This window comes from Mesoplodon bidens (assembly GCF_964165515.1).
Source record: "Mesoplodon bidens genome assembly, chromosome: 13".
In the NCBI taxonomy this organism is placed as follows: Eukaryota; Metazoa; Chordata; class Mammalia; order Artiodactyla; family Ziphiidae; genus Mesoplodon; species Mesoplodon bidens.
In genome coordinates, this window is record NC_138169.1 from 31,284,676 (window position 1) to 31,298,776 (window position 14,101).

Sequence of the window (14,101 nt, forward strand, 5' to 3'; positions counted from 1 at the left end):
CCGGCGGTCTCCCTAAGAAATCACTCCTCTCCCAGAATCCCATAGTACCTGCTCTGTAGCTAGTGCTGACTTTTGTTTTAACCAGAAATAATTCTTCTGAAGTAACTGAAAAGGCAGAGCCAACTCAGCAGACCTTCCCCCACTGACCTTGCAGGCCCCGCAGGACACGGGCACTTTGGGGTACACTATTGGAGGGCAGGGGAAATGGTGTCGTGCGAGCATCCCCAGTAACTCGAGAAGCATTTTCAAAATAGGCCAATAAACTCAAAGCGATTAAACCCTCCAGAAAAGCCTGTGAAAACAGAGAACATAATTAATATGTCCACAATGAGCTCTAGGGCTTGTCTGATTGTCTTGGAGCAATCGGGCAAAAACGCACAGGCAAGGAACACTCCAGCAGTGTTTCATGGACGCCCTCATCACTAAGACGTGCCTGGGTCTGGTCTGAGAAAGCAGCAAATGTCTTTCGAGAACTGAACTCAATCTCACACCTTAATTCCTGAAGCCTTCCGAATACATGCGAGTTCATCAGCGGTCAAGGGCCGAGAGTGCTTTTCTGACCGTGCTTTCAGACAAAAAGCCAGCTACCTGGATTGAGTCATTATGCACTTCTCATCATCTAGTCACCACGCTGCCCTGTGATGACAGTAGGGAAGCAGGGTCAGGGATGGCCCCGTACAGCTCCACACAACAGAAGGGGGCACTTCTCTGTTGACAGTTGATTTTTAAGAAAATACAGCAGGCTGGTAAAAACCAAGAGAATTCCCCTCGAATTTCCTGATCCGTAACACATCCTCCTACAGTTTTGAGGCCTTAGTTTTCTGCTTGGATTACTCTTAGGTCATTCTAGCTCAGAAACCGTCTTATACAGTAATGGTGACAGAAGTGACTCAGGAAAGCTTGTAATACTTGTGGTCACCATCCTCCAGAATATATCAAAGTAAAATTTCTGGGTGGAGTCTCCTTTCTAATCGCGAGAGTTCCATGCAGCATTCCCTAAGAAAGCAGTAGGTCAAGGACTCGCTTTTATCTACCATCAAAAAAAAGTACCAGTGAGAACAAGAGCAACAAAAAGAGACGTTTGGGCTTATAATGCACACGCTCTAAACCTCACGTGCAAAGGCAGGCCTACAGCAAAAGTCATTGCCCATGAGGTCACTGATGCTCCCAGCCCCATTTTGCACAAGTGGGCGGGCTCGCTGACCTTTAGAAAAGTCTAGCAGGGTTGTTGTCTTTCTTTCCCACATTGAACTACTGCCATTTAAGCTGTTGAATGGCCAGTCATGTAACTCACACATGTGTTTGTGATCATTCTTCTGACTTCCTAGCCTCCGCAGACCTCTTCTATCTCCGCTTCTCTCCTGCTGTCGGAGGAAAGGCTGGGAGATGGATTCAGGCATCATAAATGGTCGGCCGTGACCTTTTCTCCACAGGAAATGGCAACTGACATTTTCCACAAATTAAACATTGCCAGTGGTGTTTATGGGACCATTTGTCCACAGGCTAGTGGAGAGGTGTTCTTGGTGGCCCTTTCACCTAAAAAGAGGGCCCCTAGGAAAGCTAAACACTGGGAACATTTTGAGCTAATAAAAAACTCTAAGGCAAGTGTGGGCTCAGAAAAGGAGCCTTCATGGAAATAGGGTTGCAGCCTGGAGCAGGGAAAGAACAGAGGTCTGGGGGCAGGGAAAATACAAGCTGCATCGCTTACTAGCTGGATGACCTTGGGCAAGTCACTAAGTTTTCTCAGCTCTCAGCATCCTTGTCTGTGAAATTGGGGTTATGATAAATATAACAATGATACCCTATGTTGCTGTGAGATTCACTAAAATATCAAATACATCAGATTAGGTGCCAGGGTCAGACACCTATTTCCTTCACTGAGAATCTAACATGAAAAAATAAAGCAAATAACCAGTCATCTAGGAATGAACCCCGAAATGACTGCCTACCTTAAGATCAAAGATGTAATGAGAAACCTCTTTTCTTCAAAAAAATTTTTAAAACTTTAAATTTTAAAAACCTTAATTTTCTGTGACTTAGCTGTCATGATTTGGATAAACATCATTCAATCAGAAACGTTGTGGGTCAGAGATTAGGCTAAGAGATGAGGCTACAAAATTCAATAAGATATCTTTCTTGTCCTCAGGGAGCCAATGCAGGGGACACGGGTTTGTGCCCTGGTCCGGGAAGATCCCACATACTAAGAAGCAACTAAGCCGGTGAACCACAACTACTGAGCCTGCGCTCTAGAGCCCGCGAGCCAGAACTACTGAGCCTGGACGCCACAACTACTGAGCCCATGCGCCTAGAGCCCATGTTCCACAACAAGAGAAGCCACTGCAATGAGAAGCCCAAGCACCACAACGAAGAGTAGCCCCCGCTCGCCACAACTAGAGAAAGTTCACATGCAGCAACGAAGACCCAACGCAGCCAAAAATAAATAAATATTAAAAAAAAAAAAAAGCAAATGTACTATTTGAAACGTCTCACTCCAAGTCTCCATCTGCTCTATTTCCCCACCACTCTCCTCCTCTGCCTCTTTGAACAGGATAAAATAACCACTGGGCTCAGTGGGTTAGAGCAGCTTCTGCAGCTGGGGTTTAGGAATACTCAGCAGTTCACTGCTCTGATCCCAGTTTGAACTGCACACTTCACCAACAAGCACCTTAAAAGCTCACATCCTTGGTCCCACCAGCCAACACTTGGCCTCCATCAGGGACTGTCAGCATTTGCTGAGGACACAGGGCGAATCACAAAACCCACTGATAAAGGAGGTTTCGGAGAAAACATATTTAACTATCTTAACAGAAATAGGAGATTTACACCGTGGAGCTATTTACCAGGTGAAGCTATTTACCAACCTGCGTATCACAATAAATTAAAACAATTGCTTTCAGGACAGCCCTCCTTACTTTCAGGTGACCTACCCCCACCCCCAACACTGCCTAAATCCTCTTTCCTGCAGCGCCAGCCCTCCTCCTCCTGGAAAAGATGGAGTCAGACTTGCGCCCCAAAGCTCACAGGACCCAGAAGCCCCTTAGAGCGGGCCCCGCCGCCAAGTGCTCGGATAGGACGCAGAGGCTGCAATTCCCTCGAAAGTGCCCCGGCGTGAGCAGGGCATCAAGTGGCCTCTCCTGACACGGAAAACCCAGCTGGTGGACGCTTACAAAAGACCGGCCAGGGCTTCCCTGGTGGCGCAGTGGTTGAGAGTCCGCCTGCCGATGCAGGGGACACGGGTTCGTGCCCCGGTCCGGGAAGATCCCACATGCCGCGGAGCGGCTGGGCCCGTGAGCCATGGCCGCTGGGCCTGTGCGTCCGGAGCCTGTGCTCCGCAACGGGAGAGGCCACAACAGTGAGAGGCCCACATACCGCAAAAAAAAAAAAAAAAAAAAAAGACCGGCCAGCAGGACACAGTGGTCCCTCCACTCAGGCCGCACTCAAGAGACTCCTGAACTGCAGGTTTATCACTGAAAACGCCGAGGCCCTCTGTCTGCTCTGTGAGCCCCGGGGGAGACACGGAGGGCGCCCGGCTTTCTGTAACTGGGTCTGCAGCCTGGGCCACCACACCCTCCGAACCCCACTCTCCTCCCATGGAGCCCAGCCCAGAGCCCTTCGGCCGGGGAAAACCCGCTCCCACACGATAGGGGTCTGGGGGTCGGCTGCACATCCAAAAAGTGATCAGAGCCGACACTCTATAATCAACACAGCATCAACAGGGGCAGAAACATCCGCGGAAAGCAGCAAGACTTCTAGAAACAAGCTAAGTGGGTTGAGAAGCAGCCCGGACCCACAGGTCTTGCTGCTCCTTCCAGAAGTTTTGGCTCCAGTTCCCAGCGCCCGGTGTGTGCGGGGCGCAGGAAAGTGAACGGCATCAAGAGAAAGCACTTTAGGGACCAGGAGGCGGGGCTCGCGGGTTCCAGCCCGCACCCAGACGTGGGGTCGCCTCCGAGCCACCGGCGTCGGGGCGGGCTGCGCACCTTGAGATAGTCGTTCTCCGAGCGCAGTTCCTCCATCTCCCGCAGCAGCTCCTCCTCCGCCACCGCCGGTACCAGCCGGGGCTGCTCGCCCGGGCCGTGCTCCTTGGGGTTCCCGGGGGCCGTTCGCTCCGGCGGAGCGCACCCCCCGGCATCCTCCGCCACGCCAGGCCCCGGGGACCCCGCGGGGACTCCGCTCGGGCTGCTCCGACCCCAGAGGCAAGCGGCGGGGGGCGCGGCGAGGAGCGCGGGGGGCTCGGGGCTGCCCGGAGGCGCCCCCCGAGCCGCGGGGCTCGTCGTGGGGGTTCCCCGCAGGGGTTCCCGGTCGCTGGAGCCCGTGCCGGACTCGGCGTCGCTGCTGGCGGCGGGGATCAGGCGCTGCTCGTCGGACAAGGGGTCGGAGGGACAGTCGGAGAGATCGGAGCTGCTGTCGGTATGGCTGATGCGCGAGCCGGGGGCCGGGGAGCCGGCCGCGGAAGTCACGGGGAGGATCACGGCGGGGACCGGGACGATGGGGACCCGGGGCCCGGAGGCGCGGGCGGGGACCACCCCGGAGCCGCGTTTGGCTTTGCGGCCCTTGGCAGCGGCGGGCGGCGGCTCGGCCCCGGGCGGCGGCTTCCCGACCCGGGGCAGCGGCTCGGCGGGCGCCGCGCGAGCCGCCCTCCTGGGGCCCGGAGCGGCCTTGGCGCCGCCCGCTGCTCTGGCCCCGGCGCCCGGCGGCGGCTTGTCCTTCGCGCCGGGGGCGCCGCCGCTGCGCCGGGAGAGGCGGCCGGGCGCGGCCGGGGGCCCCGGCGAGGGCGGCGCCTTGCCCGTGAGGCTGGGCGAGCGCGGAGCGGCGGGCGCCGGGGCTCGGCCCGAGGAAGGGGCGGCCGGGGCCGGGCCGGGGGCCGCGGGCCGGCCGTGTAGGTCCTTGAGAAATGGTCTGGCGGGCGAGGGCGCGCGGTGCAGCCGCCTCCGCTCGGCCAGCGGGTGGAGGTGGTGGTGGCGGTGGTGCTGGCCGGGCGGCTGCGGCTTCGCATCCGGGGCGCCGCCGGCCGCGGGGCCATTCAGCGTCTCCATGGCCGGGGCCCGGGCCGCGAGCAGCAGCTCAGGCGGCGGATGCTCCGGGCGGCGGCGGCGTGCAGCCTCCCCGCGCGCCCGCTCATCACTGTCCGCCAGCCCCGCCCGGCGTGCTCCCCGCACTCCCGCGCCGCCGCCGTCCCCCGCACCCCGGCCTCGAGGATCCCCGCGGGGCTCGTGGCCTCCGTCTCCCGGCTCTCCTCCGGCTGAGGTCACCCGCGCTCGCGTTCTCCGGGCGCGGCGGCGCGGCGGCTCCCTGCTGCTCGCATCCCCTGCGCGCGGCGCGCCGGGCTCGCACACCCGCCCTAGTCCAGCGGCAGCGGCGCTGGCGGCGCGCTCCCCGCTCCCGCGCCCCGCTCCCCGCCCAGCCCGCTCCCCGCCCAGCCCGCTCCCCGCAGCACCGCCCGCTCGGGCCCGCGCCCCCCTCCCAGCGCGGGCCCGCCGCCCGGTGCGCATGTCCCGCCTCCCGCCAGCCGGCGCCACGATGGGGGCGGGGCTGCGCTCCCGGACTGCGCGCCGGCTGTGGCCCCCGGCCCTCTCCGCCCTGGGACCCTCGTGCTTTTCGAGGCCGGGGAGGCAGTACGGGAGCTGGGGAGGGAGGGCGAAGGGGCAGAGGTGAGCTGGGGGGCGGGCGCTAACCCCCGGGGTGGCGGGAAGCCGGAGTTCCGGGAGGGTGCCTGGGCCCCTCTGCAGGGTGCACTCTCGGGGCGCCGGCGTCCCCTCCGCGGAACAACGCCGCCCCACAGGCCCCCGCATCCAGGCCGGCCTCCCACGGCCCCTTAGTTCCGCCCCGCCGTCCTTTCCCTCAGGGCCGAAGTCCTCACCCTCCTTTAAGGAGTGCTGGGACCCGACGCAGCTACCTATCGGGTCCAAAGGCGCACGGGGCTCCAGAGTTAGCACCCCAGTGGCCTCTGGAGCTCAGAGGAGGAGCCGCTGTCGGAGTAGGAAAAGCATCTCGCCAAGCTTGGCGTCAGAAAGGGAACTCACATTTAGTGTCGGCTGCGAGCCAGGCCCTGTTAGACACTCCAGCAGCTCGGGCAGCGGCATTGTTTCATTTCATCCTCATAAGAAACCCGACTACAGATTACTTCTGTCTTTTTGAAGGATGAGGACATGGGTGCGGGAGGTGAAGTCAGTGCCGCAGCCAGTGCACGCTGGCTGGGACCCATACCCGAGCCTGTGCAGTGTTCAGTCCTACATGCTGTCCCCACGGAGAACCCGGAGCTTGAGCGCCGCTTCGACCACTGGAGATTCTAACCTGGCTCACTGACCTTTTCAAGCCTCTGTAAAATTAGAAAATACCTCCACCTGAGTGTGGGGCGTGAATCAGCAAGGATGAGAAAACACTGTGTAAGCTGTAAAGTGCTGTTCTATACCACTGAGTGCAGCTTTTGTCCCAGGTGTTGGATTGTTATAGAAAAGAAACTTCGTGTCCTATTACAAATTAATCACTAAAGGGATGTTACCTATAAGCTTAAATTATACATAATGACCCGCCCATCTCTGGTAACCCCACCTCCCAGGAAACGAGCTTTAAGCTAAAACACCTTTGTTAAGCTCACAGGAAACCTCCTGACCAGGCCCACCTGTGAATGGCTGCAGGAAGGAAGAAATTAACACATTCCCCTCCGATTCCCCTCCGAGTTTGGCCAGAAACACGACTCTATCTCCTTCCTCTTTTAGTATAAAAGAATCCTGAATTCTAACTTGGAGAAGATGGCTCTTTGGGACATTAGGCCACCATCTCCTTGGCCTGCTGGCTTTTTGTTTGTTTGTTTGTTTGTCTTAAGATTTATTTATTTTTATTTTGGGGGGCTGTGTCGGGTCTTCGTCGCTGTGCGTGGGCTTTCTCTAGTTGCGGCGAGCAGGGGCTACTATTCGTTGCGGTGCATAGGCTTCTCATTGCGGTGGCTTCTCTTGTTGCGGAGCACGGGCTCTAGGCGCACAGGCTTCAATAGTTGTGGCTCGCGGACTCTAGAGCGCAGGCTCAGTAGTTGTGGCGGATGGGCTTAGTTGCTCCGAGGCATGTGGGATCTTCCTGGCGCAGGGCTCAAACCTGTGTCCCCTGCATTGTGGCCTGCTGGCTTTCTGAACAAAGTCGCTATTCCTTGCCCCAGCAGCTCACCTCTGGATTTATTGGCCGGTTGTGCAGCTAGCAGTACAAGCTTGGACTCAGTAACAGGATGGTGGACAATACTCAGAGGAATAAGGGCCAGCCTGCCGTCTAGACTTGGCTTTGCTGGGAGGCAAAGGCGGGCAGTGCTTACAAGTTGCTGGGGTCGGCATGGACCCTGACCCCTGAAGGATGGGCTGGTCTAGTAGATGAGTACCCAGGACCTGCCAGGGCAGAGGCTGTAGGTGGGACATTATCCTCGAGGCTTGGGGAGCCTTTGGAGGATGCTGAGCATGACTGATCTCTACTTAGGAGGATCCCACTGGCCACAGCAGCAAGGAGAGGGAGGCAGGTGACAGGGAGCAGTTAGCGGCTGCGGCCAAAAGCGCAGATGAGGGCAGTGGTAGTAGGAATAGAGAAAAGGGGACAGAATTTTGAAGATAAAAGGAAAAATAGAACCTATAAGGGAAAAGAATCTGAAAAAGAATATATCTATATGTATAACTGAATCACTGTGCTGTACACGTGAAACTAACACAACATGGTAAATCAACTATACTTCAATAAAAATACATGTACATAAAAATAAACAAAATGTTAAAAAAAAAAAAGGGAAAACATAGACTCCGAAGTCTGTGATCTTAACCTTAAATCACCCTACTTAGCCACCTCCTTCAAAAAGTGTGGGACAGGGCTTCCCTGGTGGCGTAGTTGTTGAGAGTCCGCCTGCCACCGATGCAGGGGACGCGGGTTCGTGCCCCGGTCCGGGAAGATCCCACATGGCCCGTGAGCCACGGCCGCCGAGCCTGCACGTCTGGATCCTGTGCTCCGCAACGGGAGAGGCCACAACAGTGAGAAGCCCGCATACCGCAAAAAAAAAAAAAAAAAAGTGCAGGACAAAGTCATCACTGACGCAATAGCTAATAAGACCACAGCCATCTATCATGGGGTATCTGGAGAAAAAGGACACAGGTGGTGACAACAGTGCAGAAAGGCTGACAGGTGCCCTGCTCCCACGCCAGGCCCTCCAGCTCTCCCTAGAGGGCGCTCTAACTCTCCCTGGTGCCCAGTGATTAATCAGAAAGTGGCCGCCATCAGTTCCCAGAGCACAGCCCCCTGGAACTCTGGGACCTTCTCCTCGACCTTCTTCCAGAGACACAGACGTCCCTGACACCCTCACATTTCTCAAGAATTATGTCCAGGACTCAGCACAAGTTTGCCAGCTCCTCACACTGCATCTAATCATGCAAAAGACCAGCTCAAAAATGTTTCGGTAAGCTAGTCTTCCAAAAATATCAGCCAGGTGACCATACTCTTTGTCGCCAGCTTCCTTTCCCTCAGCTAGTAAGTCAAACAAACTTCATCCTCTGAACGATCAGCCTGGCGATTGTTTCCATTGGACCTTGGCAAGGAGGTGTCCAGGAATGCTTCCTTTGTTCCCAGCAGTCAGTGCGTTACAGGTGTACCAGATACCTGCTTGCATCATAGATGTTTTTAAAGTCACAGATGATTTTAAAATAACGTTTTGTTCTTGTGAAATCAACTTAGTCTTAAGGCATTAGGGGTTTGCTATTTAAAGGAGCCTTAAAGTGCTTTGTTCTGGAAAACAACAACAAAATCCAGTGTGGGTGTGGCTGTTCGGGTCTGTCTGCCCTCAGACCCTGCCCCCTGCTCTGGGTAGCCAGGGAACAACCCACAAAGGTGGGCTTCCTGGGCTCCTGGGTTTGCTGATTGGGTTTGGCCTCTGGGAGGTGCAGTCAGGAGACTGGAAGGTAACAGCAAGGAAGAAATCAGGGGATTTCTTATCCTCTCTCTGTGCCTCAAGTGGCTTCTGAGCGGCTGGGTCTCCTCTGTGGACTGGCCTGTTGGGGTTCCAGCTTTCCCCAGATGACCTGCTCCCACCGGTAACTTCATCTCCTCACAAGCCTCTCAGTCAAAGATGGTCATGGCTTCCCGGGGCTGCAAATCTGTGGGTGACGTCACTGCCCCTGTTTGGCCGTTGATCCCCCCCAGCCCATAACCAGTCCCTGCACTGCAGTGCCTGTCTAGGGCCTGCATGCAGCACTGGTGTAAAGAGTAGTTTGGGGGCTTCCCTGGTGGCGCAGTGGTTGAGAATCTGCCTGCCAATGCAGGGGACACGGGTTCGAGCCCTGGTGTGGGAAGATCTCACATGCCACGGAGCAACTAGGCCTGTGAGCCACAACTACTGAGCCTGTGCGTCTGGAGCTTGTGCTCTGCAACGAGAGGCCACGACAGTGAGAGGCCCACACACCGCGATGAAGAGTGGCCCCCGCTCGCTGCAACTAGAGAAAGCCCTCGCACAGAAATGAAGACCCAACACAGCCAAAAATAAATAAAATTAAAAAAAAATTTTTTTTTTAATTTTTAAAAAAAGAGTAGTTTGGGGAGATAAATTAGGAGCATGGGGTTAACATACAGACACCACTACATATAAAATAGATAACTAACAAGGAACTACTGTATAGCACAGGGATATACTCAGTATTCTGTAATAACGTATAAGGAAAAAGAATCTGAAAAAGAATGAATATATATATATGGATATGTATAACTGAAAAGAACATATATGACAAATATTCACTGAAAAATAAAGAGAAAATTCGGATTAAATAATTTTTTTTTTTTTCTAAAAAATGGAGTAATTTGCTATGACTGTATCCACAGCCTTGTCAAAGAGCAGCGTGCTACAGTAACAAGAGCTGAGATTTTGCCACCAGGCAGATCTGGGGCAAATCCTGCCTAAGTCACTTGCACTCTGTGTGGCCTTGGGTAAAATATTATCATCAATATCATCATCATCACTATGATTTAATACCAGTGGAATAATCTCCAATACTTTAAAATGTGAGCAAAGCAAACTTGGAGTGAGAGTTAGAAATCTAGTCTGTGTCTGTACAGTTATATAAAGCGAAACACATTTTTTTTCTTGTTTGACTCAGAGAGGGGGAAAAACATGACTTCCTCTGGACGACAGAGTTTTTTGCAGAACTTCTGCACCCTCAAAACCTTCTCCACAGTACGTATCTATTTTCCAGTTATTTCCCTTATTTTAACACAAAGGCACTTTAGAATATGAAATCATTCCTGGTCTAAGTCAGAAGTCATCCTCTTTGAAAAGAGTGGAAAGAAGAGACTTTTAACAGAGTGGGCTATTTTTTGGTGCTTCGGGAAAGGTGGGGTTGAAAAGGGACAGCTGGAAGTCAGGTGGCCCTCGTGGGGTACAGGTACCTCCCAGCTGCCCCTGCAGGGTTACTGCCAAAACGCCACGTGGGACTTGATGCAGGCCAATCCTACAAGGGCCCACAGACCCCTTCACATGGCCAGACTGGCCCCTGTATATGGCATGGTGGTGGTCATGATGATGGCTTCAGAGGCTCAAAAATCTTGAGGACACCAGAAGCACCTGGGGAGCTTGTTACAAATGCAGGTTCTATGGCTACACGCCCTGGAGCTCTGATTTCAAAGGTGTGGAGTGGCGCCCCAATCTGAACTTTTAATGAGTACTTTTGTTGCTGATGACACTCTGACCACACCCGAGAAGCCCTGAGTTAGTGTTTCAAACACAGCTCCGAGCATCACAGGCTTGTCATTTGCATTTCCTCCTGGTTCTGTTTGAGAGTCCTTCCAGTTTTGGTATGAGATTCTGGCAGATAGGATAAGAGATGCAGAGACCATGATAAAGGTTTAGCCAGTGAAGCCCCAGCTGTAGACAATGTCACAAAGTCCAGGCCTGTCCTAGAGCCAGTCTTAAGTGGTAAGTGTCTCTCTGATCCAAGAACCCAGAGGAAGGGGCTAGATGGTGGCAAGGAGGCTCTTTGCTTGTGAGCAGTGGTTCTTTTTTTTTGCGGTACGCGGGCCTCTCACTGTGTGGCCTCTCCCGTTGTGGAGCACAGGCTCCGGATGCGCAGGCTCAGTGGCCATGGCTCACGGGCCCAGCCACTCCGCGGCATGTGAGATCTTCCCGGACCGGGGCACGAACCCATGTCCCCTGCATCGGCAGGCGGACTCTCAACCACTGTGCCACCAGGGAAGCCCTGAGCAGTGGTTCTTTATGAGGAGGGAGCTCCCTCTTGGAGCATTTGGGAAGTTTGTTATGGTATTTTCTGTCGTGGCAAAAACTGGGGTGGGGAGCAGTAGCTGAATTTAGGAGGGGAGTCAGGGATGCTGGATGCTTTGCAATAACCCCAGAGAATTGCCCCATGTGCTGCACAACTTCCAAATGTCCTCCTGAAACATTCATGAAGGTTAAAAAAAAAAAAATTTGCTTACCATCATCTGAGCCTAGAACGTAACTGTTTATCTTAGTCCAGTCGGGCTGCTATAACAGAATCCCACAGAATGGGTGGCTTATAAACAACAGACATTTATTTCTCACAGTTCTGGAGGCTGGAAGTCTGAGCTCAAGGCACCAGCAGGGTCAAATTCTGGAGAGCACCCACTTCTGGGTTACAGACCAATATCTCATGTCCTCACCTGGCAGAAGGGGCAAAGGATCTCTCTGGGGCCTCTTTTATAAGGACACTAATCCCAGCCATGCAGCCTCCACCATCATGAGCTAATCACTTCCCAAAGGCCCCACCTCCTAATACCATCACCTTGGGCATTAGGACTTAACATGAATTTTGGGGGGACACAACATTCAATCTGTAGCACTGTTTCACACCTAAACACAACACTTTTACATATAAGGCAGTATTTTTAGTTTGTTTCACTATATACTTGATTTTTTTAAGGCATGTAGCTGCAATAGAAATCAAGACTGGACTTCATTTTATTTGGAGATTTGCAATGAGTTGTGTTTTTTTTAAATTAAATTTATTTATTTATTTTTGGCTGTGTTGGGTCTTCATTGCTGCGCGGGCTTTCTCTAGTTGCGGCGAGCGCGGGCTACTATTGCGGTGGCTTCTCTTGTTGCGGAGCATGGGCTCTAGGTGCGTGGGCTCCAGTATTTGTGGCTCATGGGCTCTAGAGCGCAGGCTCAATAGTTGTGGCGCCCGGGCTTAGTTGCTCCGCGGCATGCGGGAGCTTCCCGGACCAGGGCTTGAACCTGTGTCCCCTCCATTGGCAAGCGGATTCTCAACACTGCACCACCTGGGAAGCCCTGCAATGAGTTTTTCATCTTTGATCATTTCGTCATTGATGGCAGTGCCACTCAGAATATTTGAGTCATCAGTATAACACCTGTATTTGTCTGCATTTTTGCAATCGTCTCTATGTATAAGATCTGAGTACTTCATTGTATATATTTTCTAGTATATTTGTAAGCTTTATATGTTAAATACATATTATTTTGTTATAAATAACTTTCTTATTATTTCTCTTTTATATTACTATCAGAGCATTGTATTGATTTTTTAAAAATACATGTTTTGGGGAGATGTTCACACACTAACTGATTCTCATTTCAGGAAAGGAAAGGGCATTTGTAAGAAAAGGCGGGGCGTTGTGCTGCCTTGTTGGGAAACGGGGCTCCTGCCCAGAAAGAGCTGAGCTATTGTGGAGGGTGCCCCCTCGTGGTGGGTGTTGGGATGACATCCCTTCCCCCACAGGAAGAACACTGCAGAATCTAAAAGTGTCCCCTGGCGGGGAGGAAGAGGAGGTTGGTGATTCTAAGACGTGTCCTTGCATTAAAAGAAGCAGTGTTTCATTATGCAAGCTTTTGCATGTTTGCTAAAGTTGAAATTAAAAATTCAGACGTCTTCCCTCTCACAACATAACTGCTAAAATTTGTAAAATTATTTTTAAAAAACGATTGTGGGATCCTCAGCTTGATGCGCATGGAAAACATATTGCTAAAAAAAGTAAAACTTGGGACTTCCCTGGTCGTCTAGTGGTTAAGACTCCGCGCTCCCAATGCAGGGGACGTGGATTCGATCCCTGGTTGGGGAACTAAGATCCCGCATGCTACCTCGGCGTGGCCAAAATAATAATAATAATAAAATTTTAAAAAGGAAAACTCAGCAAAGTACTCTATCTTTCCCGATCGGCAGCATGTGGACTCGAAAAAAATTCAGGGAAATTAATAGGTTATGTTGTCACCGCTTTAATTTAGAACATCGCTCATTTCCTCATGCAGGTTCTGAAATGCATGGCATTTCTTGTTTTATTGTAATTCACCATTATTTATTTCTCTGCTTACAGAGTTACAACCCTTCAGAACAGAAACGGAGATATGAGGCCAATAACTACTTCCTCCTGCTGACTCTGGGGTTCCTGCCCAACTTCAATGCTCATCTTTCCATACAAAATAAGAGTAGGTTCACATGGAAAGCAGAAAGAGAACAGGCATTTGTAGGTTTCATAGCAGACAGTACTTAGGGCATAAATTTCCTGATTAATACAGAAGATGGGATACTGTTTAAGACAACACACACAAGGGAATTCCCTGGTGGTCCAGTGGTTAGGACTCCACACTGTCACTGCCGAGGGCCCAGGTTCAGTCCCTGGTTGGGAAACTAAGATTCCCCCAAGCCGCATAGCATGGCACACACACCCCCCCGCAGAAGAAAATCACACATAAAATACATTTTCATTATTAATTCTCATAAAATTACCGTCAAGCTCATTTTAGGAACGAGGAGAATAGAATGACGTGGGTTCTATGCCTGGGCACAGTGGTTTGTTCAGATACCTTGGACAAAAGAACTCAGTCTTCCTGGGCCTTCAAGGCCTAATCTACCAAGTTAGAGAGTTGAACTGAAGCTTTAGTGTATGTCCCGGCTTCACATATCTGAGGACTGAGGTAAACTTTTTAGTGCTATTTTAATTATCAACATGGGATTATTCATAGGAAACTGTAGGTCACCTCTGTTCATTCTCAGACAAAATATCCTCAAAGAATATGAAATAATTTTCATACAAGACTAGTATAATTTAGAAGGTTAATAGGATGGAATAAGTATGACAAACGTTAGACATATTCCTACTTACCGTA

The 14,101-nt window shown here is 52.2% G+C and overlaps 1 protein-coding gene across 6 annotated transcripts in view; it reads right to left on the minus strand.

The window, feature by feature from the left end:
- MTCL1 (microtubule crosslinking factor 1) overlaps positions 1-5,480 on the minus strand; it is a 126,528-nt gene extending 121,048 nt beyond the window's left edge. For 3 of the 6 annotated variants that reach the window (XM_081252448.1, XM_081252447.1, XM_081252446.1), the window contains exon 1: positions 3,978-5,479. In XM_081252448.1, coding sequence (XP_081108574.1) covers positions 3,978-5,033 — 1,056 coding nt within the window. In that variant the 5' untranslated portion in view covers positions 5,034-5,479. Of the gene's footprint in view, positions 1-3,977 lie in introns of all 6 variants that reach the window. The other 3 variants (XM_081252451.1, XM_081252449.1, XM_081252450.1) reach the window with 3 other exon arrangements.
- Between the last annotated feature and the right edge of the window lie 8,621 nt (positions 5,481-14,101).